This window comes from Channa argus, chromosome 21 (genome assembly GCF_033026475.1).
Source record: "Channa argus isolate prfri chromosome 21, Channa argus male v1.0, whole genome shotgun sequence".
In the NCBI taxonomy this organism is placed as follows: domain Eukaryota; kingdom Metazoa; phylum Chordata; class Actinopteri; order Anabantiformes; family Channidae; genus Channa; species Channa argus.
Window position 1 is genome coordinate 9,677,697 of NC_090217.1, and position 25,228 is coordinate 9,702,924.

General features: G+C 39.3%; 1 protein-coding gene across 16 annotated transcripts in view; it reads left to right on the forward strand.

Annotated features, from left to right (window-relative positions):
• The window catches only part of LOC137106374 (ELKS/Rab6-interacting/CAST family member 1-like), a 105,746-nt gene that overhangs the window by 63,287 nt on the left and 17,231 nt on the right, over positions 1 to 25,228 (forward strand). For 12 of the 16 annotated variants that reach the window (XM_067489534.1, XM_067489535.1, XM_067489537.1 and 9 more), the window contains 2 exons: positions 10,345 to 10,492; positions 19,407 to 19,514. In XM_067489534.1, coding sequence (XP_067345635.1) covers positions 10,345 to 10,492; positions 19,407 to 19,514 — 256 coding nt within the window. Of the gene's footprint in view, positions 1 to 10,344; positions 10,493 to 19,406; positions 19,515 to 19,832; positions 19,911 to 25,228 lie in introns of all 16 variants that reach the window. The other 4 variants (XR_010911928.1, XR_010911929.1, XR_010911930.1 and 1 more) reach the window with 1 other exon arrangement.

Consider the following 25,228-nt stretch of genomic DNA (forward strand, 5'->3'; position numbering starts at 1 on the left):
CTCCCCAGAAAACCGTCAAAAGAAATTGTGAATTTACTGGAACAGGATTATCTATATGTCTAAAAGATTCATTTTCAATATACCAAAATCACCAATAAAGGTGTAAGGATTAAAATGTGTATAGAAGTACCTTTGTCTCATTCGAACTAACACTGTCAGAACTGTGACGGTGTTGACCACAGGAAGTCTATTTACTCACAAGAAACTGTGTTTTGCATTATATGTACAATTAGACCATAAAGAGAGCCTGCAGGAACAAAACGTTGCTGCTCTATCTTCAGCCTCCCACAGTGAGACACTTGGCTGATGCCTCAAGGTGAACACTATAAATTCACTTTATTTCTCTTTTGCTGCTCTGTTCTGCATTTTATCTCCCTCCTAGCATCTAACCCTCAAACCTCTCTCTGCACCCCTTCCACCATCACTCCCTTCATTCCTTCCGCCCTTCCTTCACTACATCCTCTCGTTCTGGCATTCCTTCCCTTCATCTCTTTCAGTCATTTTTATTTCTCATTCCCTGCATCCTCCCTTTCTTCCATGTCCTCTCGCTTTTTTCCATCCATCCTCTCCATTCTGATCTCTCTGGAAACAACATTAGTGCCTTATTTCTGTCTGGCAGGCTGTTTACTCAATGTCTGTGTCTTCACTATTGTCACTTCATACTACAACAAATCAGTTACCTTTATGTATGTACTGTATATAGTCAGAGCTCCTAGCTTCCACAGCTTTGTCAATGCATCAACAGCTTTACTCTTTACATTCGTAAAGTTGTCACTCAAGATGACTGCATGTTCAATTTTACACCAAAACAGCTTTACCATCACTAACAAAGAAGTACACGTTGCCTTCAGAAATAAGCTGCACACACAAACAGAAACATGGAGTCACATACAAAACCAGACGAGACGGCATAAGTAATTAGAAGCTTTCACTCCCAGAGGATTGTTCAGAGAGACCCATGTGTGCACATACATAAAATGACATCCTCCCACACAAACGCATGTACACATGCTTATGGCAGACACAAGCTTTTTAATCCCCTTAGACAGCAATAAGAAAAATGCACACTGTGCCAACAAAAGTCTGTGTGCGGGCCTATATTTGTTGTGAGTTGTGTGACAGACATATTGAGAGCTTAGAGTGACAAAAAGGTGCACAAGGTTTTGACACTTAGTCTTGCCTGCTCAACTCAGAGTGCCTCGATCTGTGCCTCATTCTTTTCTCTTCATTTTCCTGCACACTCTGCATTTGCCTTTCTTGCCCTCTTCTCTCTGAATCTGGCTGTCTTCTGCCCTCTTTGATTTTTTTTTCTCCCTTGTGAGCAACTGAGGGAGAGATTGGAATCGGGAAAATAGAAGCAATAAAAGATGTGCTGTACTTAGAAGTTGTACTTAAATAACAGGGTTTTTTGAAAGTCTCGGAAGCCTTGCAAACCAGTGACTTTTAGCTGAGTATACAGCTGCGAAAGACAGAAAGTCTCCTTTTATATTGCTGCCTATTTTTGTATTCGAATTTGCAATACTATTGCTTCTTTTATGCCAATTTTGAATTGAGCTCAATTACAAAGTAAAAAAATGGGAATTAAAAACAAGTCCAAAGAGCTGAGAACACAAGCAAAATGTTCAGAAACATGGAAAGCAACCAAAACAAATTTTAGAAAAAATGTTTTGAATTGAAGAGAAAGAGCAGATAAAGGAAAAAAGGATGCAGCAAAACCCATACTCGGCTGTTTTCCTCAGCCGATTACAGGTTGTGCATGCCAGGCCATCAAACAGATCATTAAACAGCAATTAAAGAGGGAGGGGAAGTGATGAAGAGGGAAAACATATCAAAAAGTACAAAACAAAACATGCTTTCTTTCATAGTCTTCTGATTGTATGTTACGAGTGCCTGACAATTACATTTCTATTCTAGGAATAATAAAACTATAGTAGATGTACAGGCAGAGAAGAACTGGACAGATCAGTTTCAGAATTATAATTATTATTGGCTTGTTCAAGAAAAGGAGCACATAGGGAACAAGAGAGACATCTCAAGGTGCAGGAGGTAGAGCGGCCATCCACCAATGCCACAGTTGGTGGTTCGATCCCCGGCTCCTCCGGTCATATGTCGAAGTGTCCTTGACCACTTGATTGTGAGTTTGAATTGGTGAATAAAAAGCAGTGTAAAGTGCTTTGAGCACCAATAGGTAGAAAAGCGCTATGTAAGTGCAGAACATTTAATGAGAAAGTTGGTGTGCTGTGAGCCTTTGACATCAGTAGATACACATTGAAAGAAGGAAAAACAAGCAGTGGATTATGTTTCAGCCAAATTCTAGTGAAATCAATCACTAAATCAATTAAGTACATTTGGCTCTAAAAATTGTGAAGTTTGCTGTGAATGAAAATGATTAAAATGTTTGTTCTTTTTGCAATAACCATGGCTGAAACTAGTGCTGCGGCATAATGTGAAATTCATTACCAAAAAAATGCAATATAGAAAAACTGAATGTTTGAGTTGTTTCTCCTGTAAGTATTTAATTTCAACAACAGAGAAGAAGAAAAGCAGTTTGTGTTTCTGAGTTAAATTTAGTGAGAGAAAGCCTTAAAGGACAGCAACCATCTTTTTTTGATAATTTTCAGTTTAGTTTGACATTTTTAATAAATTGTTCTTGTTGTTATGTCACGAAATCTTCTCTATTCAATAAAATTTCAAACAATATGTTCCTCATGCATTATCACAATACATATTATGAGAGCTTATGAAACAATTAAAACTTTAAAAGATGCTTGTTCTACATCTTCCATGTTCCCTTCATGTTGTCGACCTTGGGAAACTTACAGCAATTAGCATTTTCACAATTTTGACTGACGCAGGAATACTTTTTTTTTACTTACTGTGTCTTTAGAAGCTGTGCAGTTGCACATAAGCATTACACAGTAGTTTGTTCAGTATGGTTTAGATCTATAAATATAGTGTAGCTAGAAGATCCACAAACACTATCTGTAACTCTTATGTTGTCAGTTTGAAACAAATATCTTCTAAAATATGCAGTATGCTGTAATAAACATTTGGGAGTCGCAGGTGTCCAGTACTGTGACTGGTTAGTGTTAAAAAGCTGAGTTTGTGGTGACAGATTATAAGCAGATGTCTTGGTCTATGTAGCACAGCAGAGAAATAGATTTATTCACATAAGAATACAGTCAAGACAAAGCTGTATCTTTAATCAGGTGTGTGTGTGTGTGGTCCGATCGTAAGAGCTAACTCCTGCGGACCATAGATAATGCATTTTTACACCTTTCCTATTAGTCACAATGTGTGTTTAAGTGTGTGTGTGTGGGTGTGTGCATGTGAGACATACAGAGAAAAAGAGGTGAAGGAGCAAGAGAAGAGTGTTTTTTAGGAGAAAAAAGGGAGCGAGAAAAAGGGGAAATGTGTCAAGAACAAATCCTCATTCTGTCATGCAGTAGTCCCACTTGCCCTCCTCTCTCTTGCACACTCTCTCTCCCCGTCTCATTGCCTTTGTCTCTCTACCTCACTTTCTCGCTACTCCTTCCCTGCCTCACTCCATTCCTCGCCCCTTTCACGTCTGTTTGATTTGTTTTCCCTCCAAATTCTTCAGTTATTTTATTCCCTTCCCTGTCAATGCTGAATGCTGTTACTTTCTGTGTGCGTGTGTGTGTGTGCATGTGTGCGTGTGAGAGAGAAAGAACGTGTGTAAGCCTTCTTGCTGTCTTTCTTTAAGCCTCTCTGATGTACAACAGCTCCTTGAGGGGAGCTTTTCTCTCCCTTTCGAACACACATACACACACATATATGCTTATATCTGTTTCCCTAACACCCGCTTTCTCTCATTTTTTTTCAGTTTCTTCTGATGGTCTTACTCCTTCGTCTCTTCGTACTAAATCATTCATGTCCAGTGTCTCTGACCCACTTCCATTATAGTTTAACACAGGCACAGACAGCTTTTAAAATATCTCACCAAAATTCTTAGTGTGATGCTGCGCAATATACAGTGGGCTACCTTTATCTAAGCTACATCAGTCAAACATAAAACAGTTTCTAACAAATTAGCACCTTACTCCTGTCCAACAGATCGTTTTTTTCTAGCCTTCTTTTACAGTTTTAATAAACAAAGCTTCTAGTTAAACCATTTTGGATTTTGCTCTTGAATTAAAGCCTAGATGGCATTTATTACTATAATTACTGATAATTATTTAATTTTTATTATGCATTTTAAATTTACCAGTATGCCATTGATGTGTTTGATGTAGACCTCAAACAATTTAAAGTTGTGAAAATGTGCAAAACAAATGTGGTAAGGTTTGGATTGTCTTCTCTAATAACTTCTGGTATAACCTAGTGAATTAAATCGTGTGGGATAGAGAACAGCAGTAAATTGTTCACTATAAACCAAAGCTGTTATTGGCTGTCTTTGCTTTGATGCAGCACACATGGCAGGCCAGCACTAACAAATGCTTCATAAAACCTGCTCTGATGTATGTATTCAGTGCGCTGTGTTTTCTCTGTAGGGTTGTAAAGCAAAGTGTGTGTGTGTGTGTGAATGTGTTTGTGCATTTGTGTGTGATACCGCAAGAGGCAGCAGAATCTAAGAACAGAGGGCAAAGTGGAGAGAAGCCTTAATTACTATTGACTGCATGTCAGATATATATGTTGAATATATTTAATGTGAGAGAGACCCAGCTCAGAGCAGATGAGAAGCGGGGGCCCACTGCTTGCTGGTTGTCTGCCCCAGGATAGAAACTGTCAACTACGAGAGAAATAGTATACTGCAGGGCCCCACTCTTGAGATCTAGAAATTAACCTTGTAGCCGTGTGTATTAATGTGTGTGTATGAGTTTGTGTGTGTGTGTGTGTGAGAGAGAGAGAGAGAGAGAGAGAGAGAGAGAGAGAGAGAGAGAGAGAGAGGGGGAGATGGAGGGAGAGGGAGAGCAAAAAGACAGAATTTAGGAATTTATATATGTACTATATGTATTATATATGATTTTTCATATACAGGTACACAGCAGTTTTTAGTATTTGGTCTCTGATGTAATATCTGTAGTTCTGGGTGTGTGTTGTGTTAAACACATGTTGAGTTTACATGCTATGCTCTGATATTACATTTATTTCTTGATGTATCCTCTGCTGCCAGACACACCCACAATAGCAACTTGCTTTCAAAAGTTATTCTTCATTTTGTTTTGCATTGTGGTCACTATAACTCTCTGGAGACCAGCTGTAAATATATAGAAAATTGTCTGTGATCTGTGCATAAAGTAGATTATGCAGAGTCATGAACACCAGATCGGGTCACACAAAAGATTGTGTTTGTGTATGCCTCTAGGTAGTAATAGCTACCACAGAGATCCAGCTGTGTTCTCTTGATTCTCATTGCTCTCATCTATTCTCTGCACTCTTCTCACACTTATTCCAATTCACTTTAAGCAGAATATCCCAGATGATCCATCTCTCCTTTCATCCCTCTGCTTTTCTTTTTCTCAACATTTTAAAATTACACAGATTACATGATCTTTGATTATAATGGACACTGATAATTGTTATGTAACTATCAACTGAAATTTCGAGTGCATCTCGATAAACCTCACACACCGTTCTTACTCTATAATGTGGGTCTTTGGATGTGTCTTCTGAACACATCTTCAGTATTGTACTTTTCACCTCATCAGCTTATCCTTGTGTTTTAAATGTCATTTCCTTAAGCGATCCAGCAGAGAGTGATCTGATCTCACCTCATCTTTGAGGACACATCTACACAGTATGGCAGATACCCATCTTCAACCAACGCAAACTAGGTGCTAGTGCTGGGCTGCTGCAAGAACCAGTTTAGTGCTGGTTCAACTTTCAAACCTAAGATCTGCTTTTCTCTCCCACCAGCTATAGACCCACATCACTATATACATCGCCACTTTCCCAGCAATGCTAATGCAAACTGCAACAATCAGTCAATAATCCCACTCGTTGCCTCAGATAACAGTGGTTCTTGTGGCAAGTGTTTGGACCACTATGTAAGGAGTTTTCCTGGCTGAGAGCTCGTTCTTTGGCTGTTCAAATGCATAGAACTGGATCGACACTAGGCACTGGCTCATACCAGCCCTGGAACTGGCTATGTGGTAAGAAATCTGATTTCCAGGTTAATACCTGAAATTTCTTGTCAGATTCTTCAAGGTGTCTTTCCAAGCCCACCAATAGCAGTCTGTCGGTTGAGGATCCCCCTCAACAAGCTGGGTGGAGTTGGGTTGGGTTAGAGTTGATTTATTTCTTGAAAAACCTTACTCAAATGCTAGATAGCTTTAGAAAATCTCATGTCAAGCATCCTCCTGTGTAAGCAGACAGTGTCACAGGAAACAATGGAGAGCTGCTTTCTTCAGTCTGATACAGAGAGTAGAGAGAGGGGATTATTTCTAAAATAGCTCTGTGTTTGTCTTCTACAGACACTGGCCATCATCACAGTGGACTGAATCTATTCCACACACACACACACACAGAGAGAGAGAGGGAGAGAGAAACACAAATTCACATACACTGTTGCAGATACAAATGCAAAGGAACACAACCTGTGAACATGCGCACACACACACAAAATACACACAAAGTACATCCTTATAAGCGCATAGACATCTACAGAAACTTGTGCTGTCATAACACAGACATACAGCTATCACTTGAACACGCACACACAGAGACACACTGTAGATTGCAGTAGCGGGTGACAGCATGAAAGAGATAACACAGCACACTGGAAGCTGCTTTGGTGTGTGTGTGTGTGTGTGTGTGTGTGTGTGTGTTTGTGTGTGTGTGTGTGTAGAAATATGCAAGTGATCTAAGACCAGGCATTAGTGTTTCTGATAAAGTGAGGGGCCTTAAGTGGTTTTAGGAAGGACAGAGCCCCTGCGTTTGTGTGTTGGGGTTGAGGTCAGGTGCCTGGTGCATTTGTGCATTTCTGCTCATTGTCAGCCTTGTCGCCATGGCGATGACATCATGGCACACGACTGGCGAAACAACGGAAAGAATTCCCTGTGTCTTCTTTACAGTTAGAGAAGGAGAAGAGGTGAAGAGATAGGATGAGCGCACAGTGAAGAGAAAGACATGAGAAATGCAGGGGTGGGTGAGAGATACTTGCAGAAAGTAGGTGAGAGAGAGGCTGAAAGTGTGTGGGAGATGGGTATAAAATATAAACCTATGTAGAACGCTTTGACCAACTACATCCTGAAACATTTTGTGTTACATGCTTGAACCATTGATTAGTTAACTCTGGGACGTGCATAGTAAAAATCCAAACAAGATAAAAGTTAATCCATAACAAAGGAGTATAACATTTTTTTTGCTTTCTTTACTGTTGCTAGACCTTCCTTCATCATACTGTGCCCTTCATAGTGCTACACCAAGGACGGACTTAAACAGAGAGTTAGTGATCTAAGGCTGAGCATCCACTGGGAACCTTTCTCCTTCGCAGTGCTGGTTTTGTTGTCTTCTGTTATTTTTAGTGGTAACGCCAGCAGCACCTGCAGTGTGGAGAGGATACTATGTTTCGTGTTCCCTCTGACAGTAGAATTATCTAAAGATTTAGCAAAAGAGGCTGCGGTCAAGAGTTTTTTAATGATCACATAGCAACAGCAGTAGCCACAACCAGCACTTGTCCTAAGCATGTGTTTAGGTCTGCAAGCTGAGGAGACCAGGCAGAGAGTGTTTTAAGTGTGTGCAAGGGATAAAGGGAGCTCCACAGAGAAGCTCAGAAAAAGAGGAGTGCATCTGGAATAAATATCATTTTATCACCAGGGTTTATAAGCGCCATGAACTGGCAGGTAACTCTCAGATATGGTATAAAACTAGATGCACTGTTAGGTTTAACAAGAGTAATGTTCCATTAGGCTTGCTTTGTGTGTGTGTGTGTGTTAGAGAGAGAAAGAGACAGTGTGCCAGTGTTTGTATTAAAAAAAAGAAAAGAAATGAGAATACTGTGACAAATGTTCCAGTGTCTCACAGTCTATAAGAAAGAAAAAAAGTTCAAGAGCTTATGTTGGTTTAAAGTTCAAAATATTTTCATTGGTCACAATACTGAAGAAACATTCTGTATTCCCCAAAAATGAACAGAGCTGTGTTAAAACATATGTGATTGTTGAGTATTTACAAGTTAATCCTCCTTATTATAAGATGATAGTTCTAGATTCTTGGTTCTATTAGTAACTGTACATATATAAAAAAATATTGTACAGTATATAATTATTACTTTGCCTTAAAACACTTTTATTGAATGTGTATTCAAATGTGTCTTTATTATCATGCATTGGAAATAGTGAAGTATCTCGTGTTTGCATTAGACATTTCAGTCAGACTTTTGACTAATAAAGTGGGTATCAGAATAAAATTAAACGCTGATGCATTTGAGAAGTTGGTCAATTTTGGTTTGATACAAAGATGTATCTGTAAGTGACTGAACTTCCCCCGGGGACCAATGTTGGACTGTAGCAACTGAAGTCCTAAATCCCTCACCTCCCCCCCTAACAAGGTTGCAGCAGTACACATGCATGATGGGACACTTGCACACTGACAGTGTGGTCAGTGAGGTTGACCAAAGAATCTGTAGGTCTTCACACAGCCCAAACATGTAATCTGTCTTCATTTAGATGCCCTCATCTCTGCATTTCTAACTGCACCACTGTATCTGTCCGTGTTTGAGTAAGTGCGTATGTGGGTGTGCTGGTCCTTCTGAGGGCTACAATTAGGTTTGGGTTAGAGGTTAGGTGTTTAGTTGTTATGGTTAAGGTTGAGGTAAGGGGCCAAAGAATGCATTATGGCAATGAATGTGCAAGTATAGAAAGACGTCCCTATGTGTGTGAGAGACAAAGGGGGGGTTGAGAGTGTGTGTGTCTGTGTGTGTGTGTGTGTGTGTGTGTGTGTGTGTGTGTGTGTGTGTGTGTGTGTGTGTGTGTGTGAGAGAGAAAAGGGAGGGGTTTGAGTAAGGAATGAAAGTGAAGAAATAAAAAAAAAAAAAACATGACCTGTAAAATATGTAAGTGAAATATGTCTTTTTCTGTGTCAGTGTGGAATTTTTAAGTATACCTGGATAATTATATGTCTACTTGTGTGTATGAAATATCCTAATGAATGTTTATGTGTGGCTAGAGTGGTGATAGAGGAGATGGAGGAGTTAGAGATATGGACTTCTTTCCCCTCGTTCTTTAATTTCTATATAAATATCATTTTTATTTTGAACGTTTTTAGAACCAATATAAAAATATATTAAGAAGTGAGATTCAGAGAGATAGAGAGATTCTTTAATAAGCAGTAAGTGGCCAGTCTTTGAGCTCTGTGACACCATTGTGATTTAGATTTTCTCTGGAAGTGGACAGAATTACGAGAATTCAAAGCCTTGGGTTTCCTCAGAGGTGGCTCACCCAGATCCATGGCTGATGGGATGGATTGGATGCGGCTTGTTGCTTCCCAACCACATGGAATGCTATCTATCTTTCAGCTCAACGATTCAGATCCAGACAGGGAGAAAAGATAGTCAGAGACAAGAGGGCTGGAGACGTGTGTGTGTGTGTGTGTGTTTCTCTTTTTTCCTTTGCCACTTTTCCTTTATAGCATTGTTTATGGTGCAGAGAATAACAAGTGAGCATTGAATCTCTGCCATAAAGATCCCAGCCATAAATGATCTGGGAACATCTTGATTGCATGATATGCGTCATACTTGACCACCAGGAAGCTCCATATTTTGCAAAAATACACCAATTTTGTCCTCTTAAATCACAGACCACTCCAATAAAGAGGACTTCCCTCCACTTGTTGACATGCTCTGGGTTTACTATAGCATTAACGTACACCCAAATTAGTATCTAGCTATGCAGATAGTTTTGGTTTCCTATCTGAGATTCTGAAATGGCCATCTCTGGGATGTCCGTCCACCCCAATAAAAGGGAGATGGCAGCAATTGCAGTTGTGGCTCATATCATTGCAAAATGGCATTTAAAAATTAAATGGGAGCATGTGTTTCCAAAAATGGTGTCCCTGTTACTCCTACTTTCAGCCACTTTCTAGAAACCACAAACAAAATTCAGTTTGTTTCAGTTGTGTGGGGCTAGAGGCAAATATATCATTGATAAAACCAGGACAAAAATCCAAATCTGGGTGTAAGGCAAAATATTAGTAGACATAAGTAAATAAAATGTTTTTATAATTCTTTAGGTTGCCTAAGAGTTATGAAAAGTGTCTCACTCTAATGAATCTGTGTGCAACATCACCAAGTCCAGATGCACATAATTCAAATTTCTTTCTATTAATCTGAAAGCAATGCTTACAAAGTTGACTGTGATTATGTATGTGTGATTGTTCTTTGTGCAGGCAAGAGGCGCTTCTAGCAGCAATAAGTGAGAAAGATGCCAACATTGCCCTGCTGGAGCTCTCCTCGTCCAAAAAGAAGAAAACCCAGGAAGAGGTAGCAGCTCTAAAGAGGGAGAAGGATAGTCTGGTTCAGCAGCTCAAACAGCAGGTAGGGTTACTGGGCAGACACACACACACACACACACAAAGCCACACAGCATGATATCCAAGTGGACATTGGGAATGTTTTTAAATGAGAAACATAAACTTATTTAAATGAGAGGGTTAGAAATGGAGAAGAAAAAGTCAAAAATAAGTTTGTGTAAAAAGACTGTGAGAGCAAAGGTGAGGTGGCAGTGACAAGGGAAGTAAAAGAAAACAAGAGAAGAGGAAAGACACTGAGACCAGATGTGACCACAGCCCTCCGACCACCAAGCATAAATTTAGGATTTACCTAGCCCTCCTACACTTACCACACACAGACACATACGCACACCCACCCACACACAGAGTTCAAACCTTCTACAACTCTCTGATGACAACACTTTCACATGAATTTGTATTTATTTTAATGTTCTATCCACACAACCTTAGATGTCACTTCACTAGTATGGTTAGATGTTTACAGAGTTCTAACACACACACACGCCAATATACCCTCGTCTAGGCCAAAAACAAGGATATAAACATGACCAAATGCCTCTGTGGTTCCACACAGAGGTCTATTCACACACAAACACACACTCACACACAGTGACGGTTCTCGTGAAGCCAGTGAACCAACCAAGCCCTTAGTGGACAAGCCTGCTTGAAGTTATGTGGATTTCTTTTTCACTGTTATACACTCTGTACTTGCATGTTTATATTTCTATAGTGTCTAAAATACAATGTAGAGCTGTTTGTTGCATTATGCAAGACGATAACACACAACTTAAAGAAATCACTGGACAGTTCAGTTGTCTTCTTCTATGTTTGACTTCTCTCTGTCTTTTCTGCACATGTTTGATTCCCCTTGCACCATTCTCTATTTTTTCTTTAGCACTCCCTTATGTTATCTTTCCCTATCTCAGGAAGCCCCTCTATCTTATACTATGCCACCTTACTATTCAATTAGGGTTTGTTGTCACACCAGAGGGATTGTGTACAACAGAGACGTATATGTACACAAGTTAATATTGAAAGCACACATTTAGAAATTGACATACACCACACACAAACCACACAATAATGATAAACAATGAATCAAAACCAAGGAAAGTTTGGAGAGCTGTTTATTTACTTGCATTTCCTTTTATTCAAACAGAGAAATTGGACTGCTGTTCAGTAATAACATAAATGGCATATTCATCCCAAAACCACTTTGAGAGATAAGATGTATCAAATCTATTGTATTGAATATTGCCAAAGAAATCCACTTAATGGATAGAATAGGCTCAAAGGATCCAGTAGGATAGATGTGGCACGTGCAAGAGAGAGATAATCTTTGTGTGCGTGCGTGCATGCGTATCCGTGTGTGCCAAAGAGTTTATGAATTGGTGTTTAAGGGAGAAGTCAGGGGTGTTGGAGAGTAGCTGTGTCATATGAAGTCATTATAACATGCATCACTCTGCGCCGTCTTCCTTCCTCAGCCTGTCATCTTTCTCTCTCTTTCTCCATTTTGAAGTCATTTATGATACCTTAGAGTCTTAAAGGTGGTTACTGACAACACAGAGACTCTACTGTCTGCCGCTGTGCGTGTGTGTGTGTGTGTGTGTGTGCTTGGTTTTGCTCCCTTCTTGGTTGATCTCTTTCTCTGTCTCACTTTCTCTCTGTGGTGTCATAATTTTCAGTCCCTCAATGATGGATCACAGCTGAGACTTCCTCAATATCCGTGTGTGTATGTGTGTGTGTGTGTGTGTGTGTTTGCCATGAGCTGTGGCTGGTGTTGTATTTTTAGCTTGTGCTGTTTCAGTGACATACACACACACTGTACCACATTAAACCTGTCTGACAGATGTACACACACCGAGTTGCAGCATGTAATTAAAGTGAGTATAAGTCAGTGATGAAGTTCATGATTTGTTGAGCACTACACAGGTTGCTATAAGACCTGTAAACAGAAAAAAGCTAAATCTATTTTGCCTTTTAAGCTTTATAGATTATAAAGCTAAATTTATCCTGATCTTTAGCTTTGCAGTATCATGAATGTGGTTTACTTATGCCTGTGAAGGACAGGTTTTCCTAGGATGTTTTTAAAAGGTGTATTTGCAGTACTTAAACTGCAAATATGCAAACACGCCTGTGTGTTAAAGAACTTCTTTGTCTCTTCTGAATGTATTTCCTGCTGCTCGGCCTTTGACCTTTAACTGGATTTTAGGCAGGAGGCTGTAAATTAAGGTGACCTGAGCTTTCTTTACTGTCCTCCCCTCCTGTCTTTCTCACAGTCTCCTTCCTCTTCCGTTTTGCCCCCTGTCTTCACTTTATTTTTTTTCAGCTGCTTAGTGGAGAGACAAAGAGAAATGCAAAAAGAGGAGAGAGTGGTTGCAATGTTTTATGACGTGGAACAAGAGAAAGAAAAGGGGGAAGGTGAAAATATTCTACCACCCCAACCCCAAGAGACACATATGGTTAGCATTTACAGGTAGTGTGTATGTGACTGTGGCCTTGGCCATTGTTCCGCATCTGTTTGGCTGCAATATGGGCATTTGAGTTTGTCTCTTTGGCTTTGGAAGGACACAATGATCATAATATCATACTTACACCTAGGGACGACTGTAGGGTTCAGTGTTATGCCCAGGGACACTTCAGCATGTAGCCAGGAGGAGCGGGAGACAAACCACTGATCGTGTGGTTCGTGTACGACAATTTTATCAACTGAGCTACACTGCATTCCATTTAGTTGGTAGTTACATTTCTAAGTACCATTTTTATTTAAAGCTTTCATTGACTTCTCTTGTTACTGATAAAACTGATAAAAAATTGGTTTAATCTAATATAGTTATACACAGAGTACCAATGAAATAATTCCCTTCAGAACTCAACACAGACACTTTTCATGGTCATTTGCACATTTCAAATTATCAACAACTTTTTCTTCTTGAAAGAGAAATGGGAAGCTAATTTTATCTTTTTTATCATGATGAAATAGTTCGCCAATGTATGACTCAGCAACTTTTCATTTGTGATAATTGCACCGATATCTTCTTTCACCATTGGAGGAACAGACAAAACAATAATTTAATCTAATATTGCCCGGAGTTTTATCACGATGAAATCATTTTCCTCAAAGCATGACTCAGCATTTCTAATTCACTTCACTCCGTGTTCATTCGTTTCCATTCTGCCCATTGTCAGCACATTATTGCAGGGCTGCAGCAAGGATGAAGACAGGGGAGAAGAGAGAAGAGAACAATGAGGGAAGTGGAGGAGTGAACTAATGGTGTGATGATTAGATTAAGTGAGAAAGAACTGGCACAAAAACAAGTGAGCTGAGGTCAGCATTCCTGACAATTAGAGAAAAGGGGAAGATGTAAAGAAAGTCCAGAGAGAAAAATTAGAATGGGGGGTGGGGATGTAAATTTCTTAGTTTCATTTGATTCTCTTTTTTCTCTCCTCTTTACCTCTTTCTTTTCCTCTCATCTCATGCACCACTTTTCAATCTTCTTCCTTTTTCTTTATTCTGCTCTTGTCCCTCATCTCCTCCTTCTTGTCTCCTCCTATAATGTATGAACATTAGGTTAATGTGCTCGATTAAACAATATATGTGGTGAGGACAGGTTAGACATGAAATTAATCGGTGCAAAATCATCTGTTCCAGAAACTAGATGAACTGTAGCTGAGGTACTCAATAATATGAAACATGGTGGCTTTAGTTTTTTCCTCCCAAGCTTGTTTTTGTTTTCTGGCTGATTTACCGTGGTTGCTATTAAGCTTACTGAGGAAGTTAGTGAGGTTATTAGCTTGGTCACCAATAAAACAATTAGGTACAACAAGTTCCTTTCAAATAATTGTCTATTTTGTGAAGCAGTTCATACCTTAACAAGGCATGGAAACCTTAGCGAAGTGGGTGAATCTTTTATTTAGAGAAATTGAATTGGAATAAATTGATTTTGCTAAGAAATCTCATCATTTTAGATGCTGCTGACCATATTTTTGATTTAAATATGAGTAATTTTTATACACCACATGGAGAAAGATATTTTAATATGTAAGTTTCTCAATTTTACAGTGATTTTAAAGCTTGGTTGTGTGTGATTTTCAGACTAAAACGAGCAAAAAGAAAAAGCACGCTGGAAAAACCTGAACAAAATGAACGCCATAGAGAAAACAAACTACTGAACATTGAAAAGATGGAAACGTGAAAGCCAGGATATGTTGCACAGAGCAGGGATGAAAAGTGCGTGAGAAAAAATTTGTCATGGCTACAAAGTCAAATTAAAAAGGTCAAAAGTCAAGAGGGAAAGATGGGGAGAAAATAAAATCGTGTAGCTTCAAGCTGCAGTGTGTGAGCTGTGGGAGGATTTTGGCATAGAAAAAAGCCATATTGGAGAGAGAGAGACCACACACCCTCTCTACACAGCTTATCCTCTTTAAATGCAGCTCTCTTGTCCTTTGTTTTTTCTGTCTCCCAACATCAAGTTGTCTTTTTTTGGAGGATTCTCTTTTTTTTTTTCCCCAAACATGTATTATTTAAAATCAAAGCCAAAATGCTGCTAATGAAGGAAAAACAGGAAAGGGAGTGGATACAATGGCAGAGATTAAAAAGGATGTAAAAGTTTTACCAGATGATTAAATAGCTCTATTTGGAAAAAATAATCATTCTTGAATGACTGGGGTGACTTAGCAAGTCAGTGTATCTGCATAGACATGCACTCAGTGTTTCTGTGGCATTCTTTCTCTTCTCTCTTTTGTGTCCTTCTCCCTCCATTCACTGTCAGAAATATAAATTGCCTACGTTTTAATCTGACAATGCATCAAGCAGCTCTCAAACATGCAGCGTGAATACAGGTGCTGTTCGGCTTATTTCTTTTTTCTTTTTCAGTCTTTCACCATGTCCTTACTATACTTTGTAAGGACAAATGTTGTGCTCTCCAGAATTGTGTAAAACTGCATGGTGATAAAGTTAACATTGACCTGCAAATCTCAATGTGTGAGCTTTCTCAGGTCAGAAACAATCCCCCTTCTATAATCTTGGTGGACTTTAAATCACCACTATCTGTCTCAGTATAAAATTACATTGTGTTCACAGTAAACAACATGATGCTTTAGGCATTGTGTGAAGTTGAAATGCTTGAAAAACACAATTAGCAAAATTCTTAGATGCAAAATTTTGCATTGAGACATTCAGTTTTTACAGTTATATATAATAAACAGTGTTTTGAATAGGAGATAATTACTTGCACAATGCTATGTATTTGAGTGATGGTGCAGATTGCATTATGGAGAGAGACAATAGGGAGAGCGGGGAAGTGAAGAGAGATCAAAAAAGAAAATAGTAAAATAAAAAATACAGAAAAAACTGTGTCTAAAATTCTTTGTTTTTTCTGTTTAAGATAAAACAAAGAAAATGAAGTTTCTTGCAGATTAAAACTGAACCAGCCTACCACAACATCACACTGATGCTTCAGCATCTCAACAGAAACCAATCACTCCACAGAGTGAAACTGACAAAAGGTAACAATTACGTTTACATTTAATGTAAATCTACAGGTATAGAGTTGCTAGCTCTGCTCTCCCTAAGTTAAGAATGTTTTACACTAGGAAAAGGGCTAAAAGGTTTTTGTTTTGTTTTTGTCCTTTCGGCTTATCCCGGGAGTTCAGGGTTGCCACAGCGGATCATTGTCCGCATGTTGATTTGGCACAGTTTTGTTTTTTACACCGGATGCCCTTCCTGATGCAACCCTCCCCAATTTCTACCGGGTTCGGACCGGCACAACACAGCTAGGGAGGGGAAAGGGGTGTTGGGGGTTCAGTGTCTTGCCCAGACATTGAGTATTTTTAATATTATGTTACTTGAAATTAATTATTCATACAAAAATAATCTATTAATAAAGTAAGTATATTATTGATTAAGAACACAGAGTAGTTAAATGCACTAAATGGGTTTTTATTTGATGGATAATATTGTCTGCAATTTAGGTTTTTCTAAAAAATAAAATAAAAATAAAATTACCCAAATGGTTGTTTTTTTTAAAGTGACTTTTCACTTTTAAATGTTTTGTAGTTTTACTGTTTCTCTTAAAAAAAAAGCTAAAACATTTTTTACTGAAATAGTAAATATCTGCATCGTCAGTGTGAAGCTAATTAATACTACAGCTATTCACTTCGAAGTTAGTAAATAAGAAACTGTGCCATTGAGAAGTCTGTTTTATGGCATTTCATTCTCATGCTGGAAAAAATAGTCAGAGCTGTGAGATCCTGCAACACTGATGTAACTGGCCAGGTGTGTGTGTGTGTTTGTGTGTGTCCACAGATACAGTGAGGACTCCACATTCTGTACTCATGTTGTTTCAAGATGACCTGTTTACTTTCCATGTTTGTTTTTAAATGTATGTGTGTGTTTATTAAAAAAAATGTATGTATAATGTGTGTGTATGCCACGGGAGGCTCTCTTCAACTTGACTTATGTATATAGACTTATGGTTTCACATACATTCTGAAACATAGACATTTTTAGCACTACTCTCTCTTGCTTACACACTCAAACATATATAAATGTTGTCATTCACCTTTTTTTTCCTGTTTCTGTCAAACACACACACATGCACACTGTCTGGACTGCTTAAGCCCCTGCTCCTTGCAGAGCTCAGTGAGAGGCTAAGGGGATTTAGATTGTACAAGACTGACAGATTTGGGCTGACTCCCTCACTCGCTTTCTCCCTCTCCGTTCCACTCCCTCAGTCTTTTCAGGCCTACTGTAAAGCCTGACGTATAACTGAAACATGTAAAACAGATATAGCAGGAAGAGATAAAGAGAGAGCAGAGTAATAAGGCTACAAGAAAGTAGAGAGAAAAGCTAATTAATGATGGAGGAAAAAAAATGAGAGACTAAAAAAAACACAAAAGTCTACACACAGTGTATGTGTAATATGTGTTTGTAAAATGCTTCGGTGAGTGTGTAGAGTATATGCTTTGTGTATAACACAGGAAGTGATTTACAGGTCTTTGTGTGTGTGTCTATGTGTGTACAGTCAGGGTAAGTTAACAAGCTTGTTATTTTTCAGCACCAGTTAAGCTAACAGGTGGTATGTCAAGAAGTGTGAGTGTGTTTTTGCATACATGTATATGTACAAAGTAAAATTTTTCTTAGCTTTTAAATAAAAGTATGTATCTATGTAAAAACCCAGGTGTTGGATGAGTTCTAAGGGGCCATGGAGAAGTCTTTTTATTAGGCCTCAAAGAAGCTCTGGAAACTCAGATGACTCAAATAAAAAGGAAAGCAGGCTTTCGCCTAGGCTCAGCATGGGAGGAGAACTGCTGACTTGGACTGGAGATATCGTGAGTTGGTGAAAGGAGGAACTAAACCCACTTAATATTTCATCTGAGGAGGTGGCAAAATCTAAAGGCTTGGGAGGTCTCACTTGTATCACTGGCAAAGATCTTAAAGTTGGATAAGAATCTCAGGCACCATATGTGGCTGGGATGCTGAAAGCTTCAGTATCTCATGGACGATGGGGACATTGCCTGTGGGTTGGCACTTTGGTGTATTGATATTCAGGGCGTACTCCAATTATTGATGTATCACACTACTCAGCTCCCTCTGCAAGCTTGTGCCAGGGAGCTGGAAAAGTAAGCTCCGTGCAATGTTGGGGTTAGAGGAGCAGTCTGGATTCTATGTTAGTCGTTCTATGGCTAGTATAGAAGTATAGAACCTGCTTTTTACCTTTGCAGGGTAGTTTGCCCACCCAGCTTATATGTGTTTTGTGAATTAAGAGAAGGCTTATAACTCTATCCTCGGGTGTCTTGTGGGAGGGATTGTGCAAGTATGGTTCGCTGGGGCCATTGTTATGAGCCATCTGGTCCTTGTGGAGCTGTAGTGAGAGTTGTGTTCATTTTCTCTGCGCAAAGTCAGCAAGAAGGTTTGCCTCTTTCCACTGAACCTGTTTGTGATTTTCATAGACAGGGTATCAAGGCGCAGCCGAAGGGTGGGAGGAGAGTGTCCAGTTTGCGGATCCCAGAATAGCTTCTTTGCTTTTTGCAGATGATGTGGTTCTGTTGGCTCCATCCAACCATGGCAGTTTGCAGCCGAGTGTGAAGTGATTGGGATAAGAGTCAGAACCTCTGATTTCAGAGCCATGGTTCTTTGCTGGAAACTGGTAGATTGCTCCCTTCGGGATGGGAATGAATTGCTGTCCCAAGTAGAGGAGTTCAAGTATCTCAGGGTCTCGCTCACAAGTGAGAGTAAAATGGAGCATGAATATGGCAGACCAATTGATGCAGCGTCAGCAGTTGGAGTAGACCCACTGCTCTTTTGCATCAAAAGGAACCAGTTGAAGTTCTTTAGGCATCTCATCAAGATGCCTCGGGGGTTTTCCATTGGAAGTTTTTTGGGCATGTCCAAAGGTCCGAAGGTAGACTCATGCAGGAGAGATAATCTAATCTACTCTAGCCTTTGAATGCCTAGGGATCTTGCTAGAGAAACTAGGTTGCTAAAGGAATTTCTAGACTACCGTGCAGAACCTGCTGCCAACAGAACCCTACTCTGAAAAATAATATATAGATGAATGTATAAATATGAATGAAACCAAATTCGAATTTGCAATTCAAACAAACATGGGCAGTCAGAAATGATATGTTTACAGCATTGTTTTCTCCTTGTTGTCTATTCCTGAGTTTCAGTCTTTGTTTTGTGCACACACAGGCTCAGGAAAGTTGTGTTACTGAAGGTGTAGTTCATGGCAGTCATCCAAATCTCTCGTCTTCCTTCTCTCTCCAAATTAACTCCTAGAGGAATTCAAGGCTAGGGCTCTCATGGTGCTAAACACCCACATTCACTGATTTTTTTTTTTGTTGTATCAAACATGAATGATATTTGTTGTTGACAAACAATTTTTTGCTCTAAAATATAAAAGAGACTAAGTGTGACCTTCTTTCTTGTTCTCTAGACTCAAAACCGAATGAAGCTCATGGCAGACAACTACGATGACGACCACCTAAAGGCCTCATCTCCAAACTCAGAGCAGCCAAACAATCACAAGCCCTCGCCAGACCAGGTAAAACCTCTGCCTGAATTAAACTTCACCTGAGACAAACCTCCAAATGAAGCCCGAGATCCCACATGCTGCTGCAAAGTGATGTTATTCTCTTAATGTGGATGAATGCAGTATTAACGACTTTAAATGTGCAACCAAAACACAGCAACTTTCCTTTCAGCCCTTTCTATCTCTAATTGAAATTTTCACTTGTTTATTTTAACTATTACTAACTAATATTTTTAAAAGTTGGCGTGTTACTTACTGTAAATAATTTCTTGTGTCACTAATGTGCTGTTTTCCTGAAATCACGCTGCCGTCGGACCTAACTAACCATAGGACGATGAGGAGGGCATTTGGGCCTAGCCAATCACATACCTTCTTTCTCTCCCTTGGTCCCACATTTTGTACAGAAGGGTGAGCGTTTTCTTTGTCTGGATCCGATCACGTTTGGATGTTTCCATCGTGTCATTCATCTTCAGTCTTTCTCTCATTTGTTCCACTCATGACTCTGTGATCTGATTCTGGTATCTGTCTTTTATTTCTAATCTTTTTTGATTCATTTCTTCAGTTTTGTTCAAGTCTTCCTCTTATCTTCATTCAGTCTTCAAACTCTTCTTCCTCAAAGTATTTTGGATTTCGTATTTGCCAAAAGCAAAATGTATTGTTCTTGCATGTGGTCGTTCAGTCGTTTCCATTCATTTTCATTTTCTGCTGGGTTTTTTTCTGAGCCTCTAAAATTTTCTCACCATTCTTCATTTGAACATTTTTAAGTGTCTTGTGTATTTTATGTATTGATACCCTTGTCTGTCAATGTAGACGTATCTTTTTCTTCCTCGTTGCTTCCTGTGTCAGTCAACATGTTTTGAGAAAAAGGTGCTTCTTTGCCAAACTGTCAAGAAAATATTTTTTGGAATGCAATTTTTAGTCTTTGACCCTTCCCTTGTACTGTTTTTAAATTATACAATAGTGGAATTCCAATGTTTTTAAAGCCTGAAGGTCATTAATCACACAACCTTCCAGTCAAGAAACACAGTGCACAATCCAGCCTGTCTCAAGACAAACTTACAGTGTCTTGTTTTTTACAATTTAACCTTTTCCTTAAAGTATATAGATTATAACAGATTGATCTGATAAGCTGATTAAGTCATGCAGTGACAGTATGTAATGTGAGTTTGCAAAAGGAGTATTAAATACATTTTTGTTTGATCTTGTTGTTTAGCAATGGAGGCTGCACCACATATGAGTAGCACATGCTCCTTTTAGCACAGCTCAGTTCTGCCACTGGGATTTCCCATTGGGATGTTAAAAGCCCAAAGGTTCACCAGTGGATCTAAGTTTGACCCTGGTTATTAATTAGCGGCTGCACCTCCCTGCTGAGAGACGCAGGCCTGCCAGCATGAGCAAGACTTACACTGCATCTGTTTTACTTTGTGTCCTCTCAAGTGCTGCGCACCTACACACACATAGTGTATAGGCATACTTTGTCCTCAGTGTATACGTTGGGTAATTCGCCATAGCACATTACGTCCAAACAGAGAATGATTCTCTCGCTCTATAAAGGGATTTTGTACTACAGCGGATGAATGAAATGCTCCGAAACACATGAGACACACACACACACAGCATTGTTGAAAATATTTTTTTGGTATTTTTAATGGTCTTTAGTGGTGTTAGATGCATCAGGTAAAAAGTACAGGGACAATTATAAAAAATCCCAATGCAGTTTTCTAGAGGCTAGTTTACACTAGTGTTTTCAAATTGTCTGTTTTAATCATATAGAGCTACAAAGCCTCAATTACAATTAATAATTTAAACACTCACATTTTGGAGGTTTTCCAGGTCTTCTCGTTGCTTAGGAAGTGGCATAGCTATAGTGCTATAGTGTAGCACTTGGAGGTTGATTGCCTTGCTTGCACTTATCAACAGTAGTGATGAAGGAAGGCCGGATTTGCAGGTGTGTGTTTTATATTAAAGAGGTTTTGTTGGGGAGTTTGATATTTTATCTGGTAGCCAAGTGTTTATTGGTCATTTCACATCAGCAACCATGATTCCAGGACTTTCAGTGTTTTGCATTAAAATCCTACCTCCTCAATAGATGCTATCTGTGGCCAAGTAACTGTATTTGTGCCTCTGTGCACATGCCTATGTGCCACAGTGAGATCTGCAGAGGAGGAAAAACACAGATTTAAAAATATCACGTGGCCATAGAAAGGTCAGTAAAGCCAGCTGAATGTCTCTCTTTGGAGTTGTTTCATAGTGTAGTACGAGTCTTGTAGGCGGACATGAGAGGCTAATAAAGAGGCACAAACACACACACTCTGACACACATAGTACCGTATAAATTTATGTCTCCTCTGGGATTGTTTCGTAGACAATTCTAAGCACAGTGGACTCATTAAACACACACTGCATACTTTGACCATTGTAGGTTGTTTAATACAGTAAAAAAACATTGAGGTGCAAAACCATGGACACAGTAAGAACATCTTTGAATTCATAGACTTTCAGTCCCACTATTATTTACCCATTTTTCACATTATTGATGTTATTATTATTTAATATTAAAATGTTTTCTCTATTTAGTTGAGTACTAAATAGTTGCTTGAATAGAAAAGAGGGGTTGCTCCTCTCTGTATGTCTATCTGTTTCTCATTTGTCGTATATTTGATGCACAAAGCTCTGCTGCAGGTCTGGAAAGTGTGGACAGTTATTTTTTTCATTATTATTTTTTTTTAGACTTTTTGGCGGAACAGCGTGGATTAGAAAGTGTGAGAGAACAGATGTTGCACATATGTCGAGTGTTTTCAGAACAGTAACACCAGACACTGTGAGACATGTTCACATGTTGTCGTCTTGCACAACTGTCTTGAAAATAACGTTCTTGTTGCGTTGCCACTACCAATATATATCGACCCATACAGTAACAGAGATGTTTTGTAATGCAGAATGTGTAGAATCTGTGCAGATTTTAACTCCATCATATTACCTTCCTCTGCTCTCTAAGGGGAAATGTTCAGTAATGTATTTCGTAATGGACTGGAACCTACTGGCAGGTCCTCACTGGAAAATACTATAACTAGAGCTATTTACAACTCTGATATTAACCCTACATGAGTGTGTGTGTTTTTTCTGTGTCGTAATGTAGTTGTGTGTATGCACGAATGGCATAGGTTTATACACACACAGTGTACTTCTGTCTATACAGCAGCGTAAGTACAGTGTGTATTCTCTGCCTGTGTGTTTGAGTGAGAAATGAGCATTTGTGAGCCAGCAAGGTGGGGTAGCAAATCATGAACACACCAGTCGAGGTTCGCAGTAAATGCGGTAAGGACTCAGAATCAGAAGTGACAGTTACTTTCATCTACTTCCAGCATCCAGTGTTGGTCCAATGCTTATAAAGGCATGTGTGCAACAAGATACTGTTCTACCAAACCACCCATACTTAGCTTTTTTACATTTTCTTCACAATGTTTAAACACATTATGAATGTCGGATATATGCAGTTTCATATGTTGGTTTTATTAAAATATTAACAGATATTCAGCTTGGCATTTAGATTTAGAAAATATATTGAAGCTGTTTGTCTGGCATTGGTGCATTTGATGTTTTTACTATAACGCATTATAAACACAACAGGTAAGCAGGGAGACAGCATCAGAGTAGCTTTATTTTGTGCAGTAAACGCAGAATGGAAGCAAAATGATTTGTTTTAATATATTTAATAAATACTGTGTATTCTGGTATTTCTAATACACTTCTATTTGATTATGTCACCCTTTGTAAATAGCTACCAAAGCAAAAGGAAAAGCATTTTTCAGGTTAACTTTAGCGTTGTATTTGTAACCTTTATGCCTAAAATGTTGACCAAAACTTTGCTTCAGATGTCCAGATATATATTTTACAAAAGAACATATGTATTATTCATATGGACACTGAAAATGTCCGCAGCGTAAGAATATGTGGACAGAAATGCATCAAGAATACAAGACATCACATGAATATTTGCAATTCTTCGGTCTAAATGGTGGAGAGATAAGAAATTTGAAGAGCTGAGGTGGAGTATAGATAAAGAGAGAGAGAATGATGTTACTGGAATGAGTGAAAAGATCCTGCCATTGAAACGTGTGTGGGTGTGTGGGTGGGTGTGTGGGTGGGTGGGTGGGTGTGTGGGTGGTTGTGTGGGTGGGTGGGTGGGTGGCTGTGTGCTGAGTGACAATGAGCAGGGATCAGAAGGTGTGGAGAGACACCGGTGGAATTAAATATACTTTGCACACACACCCACTAACAGCTCTCTAACCTGGTTCCTCCACAATTAAGTCTTGCTCTTCTTACTGTGTGTGTGTGTGTGTGTGTGTGTGTGTGTGTGTGTGTGTGTGTGTGTGTGTGTTTCTCTTTGGGGTCTTTTCTTGTTTGCTGAAAATGATTGTATATCTCTTTAGCTTTCCCACACTTACATAGATAGTGTGTCTGTGTGTCATGTTAGTTCTGGCTGCTATGACACAAATGTTTCTTCTAAACAAGGTCATTTGGTTTGTACAGTTCCTCTCTTATTTTCATCAGTGTTCTTACCTGTGGCACTGCAATCTGCACATCTGTAACTGATGTAGTGCAGTTATCGTCTTTTTTTTTTTTTTTTTTTTTTTAGTTGGATGAAAACAGAGATTCTCTGTCTTTTTCGTGGGTGTGTATGTTTTCTCCTGGATTTAGATTTTTTTCCTTCTTTTGTACTCTTATCTTATAAGTCGCTCTGGAAAAAAGCATCGACCAAATGTTCCTTCTTCTGATGTTGCTTTCGCTTGAGATTTTTTACATCTACCACTACAGCCTTGTTCTGCTATTTGTCCAAAACTACTATGTCGGCTTGGTTGGCCATTCCCAGTTTGTCAGTCTGTATCTGAAAGTCTTCCAGCCCGTACTCGGCACAGATGTTTCGGTACACAAAGGCAGCCACTTGGTTATGGCTTTCCACGTATGCCTTGCCTGCTAGCATCTTCACCCCGCTGTTATGTGCTGGATTGTCTCAGGGGCATCTTTGCACAGCCTGCACCTGGAGTTCTGCCTGATATGATGGACCGCAGCCTCTATTGACCTTGTGCTTTGAGCCTGCTTCTGTGCTGCTAAGAGTGTCCAGCCACTGGTAGGATTTTTTGATATCGGCCCCTTCTTCTATCTGACGGTGGTACATACTGTGCAGGGTTTGTCCTTCCATGAGGGCTCCTGTTCTTCTTTCCCTTGCTCCTCTGGTTTCTGCTGCCTAAAGTATTCACTAAGCACTTCATCCCATGCGGCCATGTTCCTGATGTATTCATGGATCTTGGTTGTTTAATCCTGGATAGTGGCTCTGACGCTCTCTAATCCTCAGCCCCCTTCCTTCCACTTAGTGTACAGTCTCAGGATGATGTATTTGGGCCGAACCCTCTGTGCATTGTAAGGAGCTTCCTAGTTTTAATGTCAGTGGTCTCTATCTCCTCTTTTGGCCAGCTTATTATGCCAGCGGCATACCTGATGACCGGAAGAGTGTAGTTGTTAATCACCTGGACCTGGTAGTAGCTGCTTTATTTGTGGCCTCTTTATGATTACCATTTGACTGTGGGATCTCAAGGTGATTGTAGCTATCCTCAACATCTGCTCCTACACCACAAAGTGATGATGATCTGTCTAATATTTTAATAAACTGCTCAATATAGAGTAAACTACATGCACTACTAAAGCGTGACTACAGAGGGAGAAAT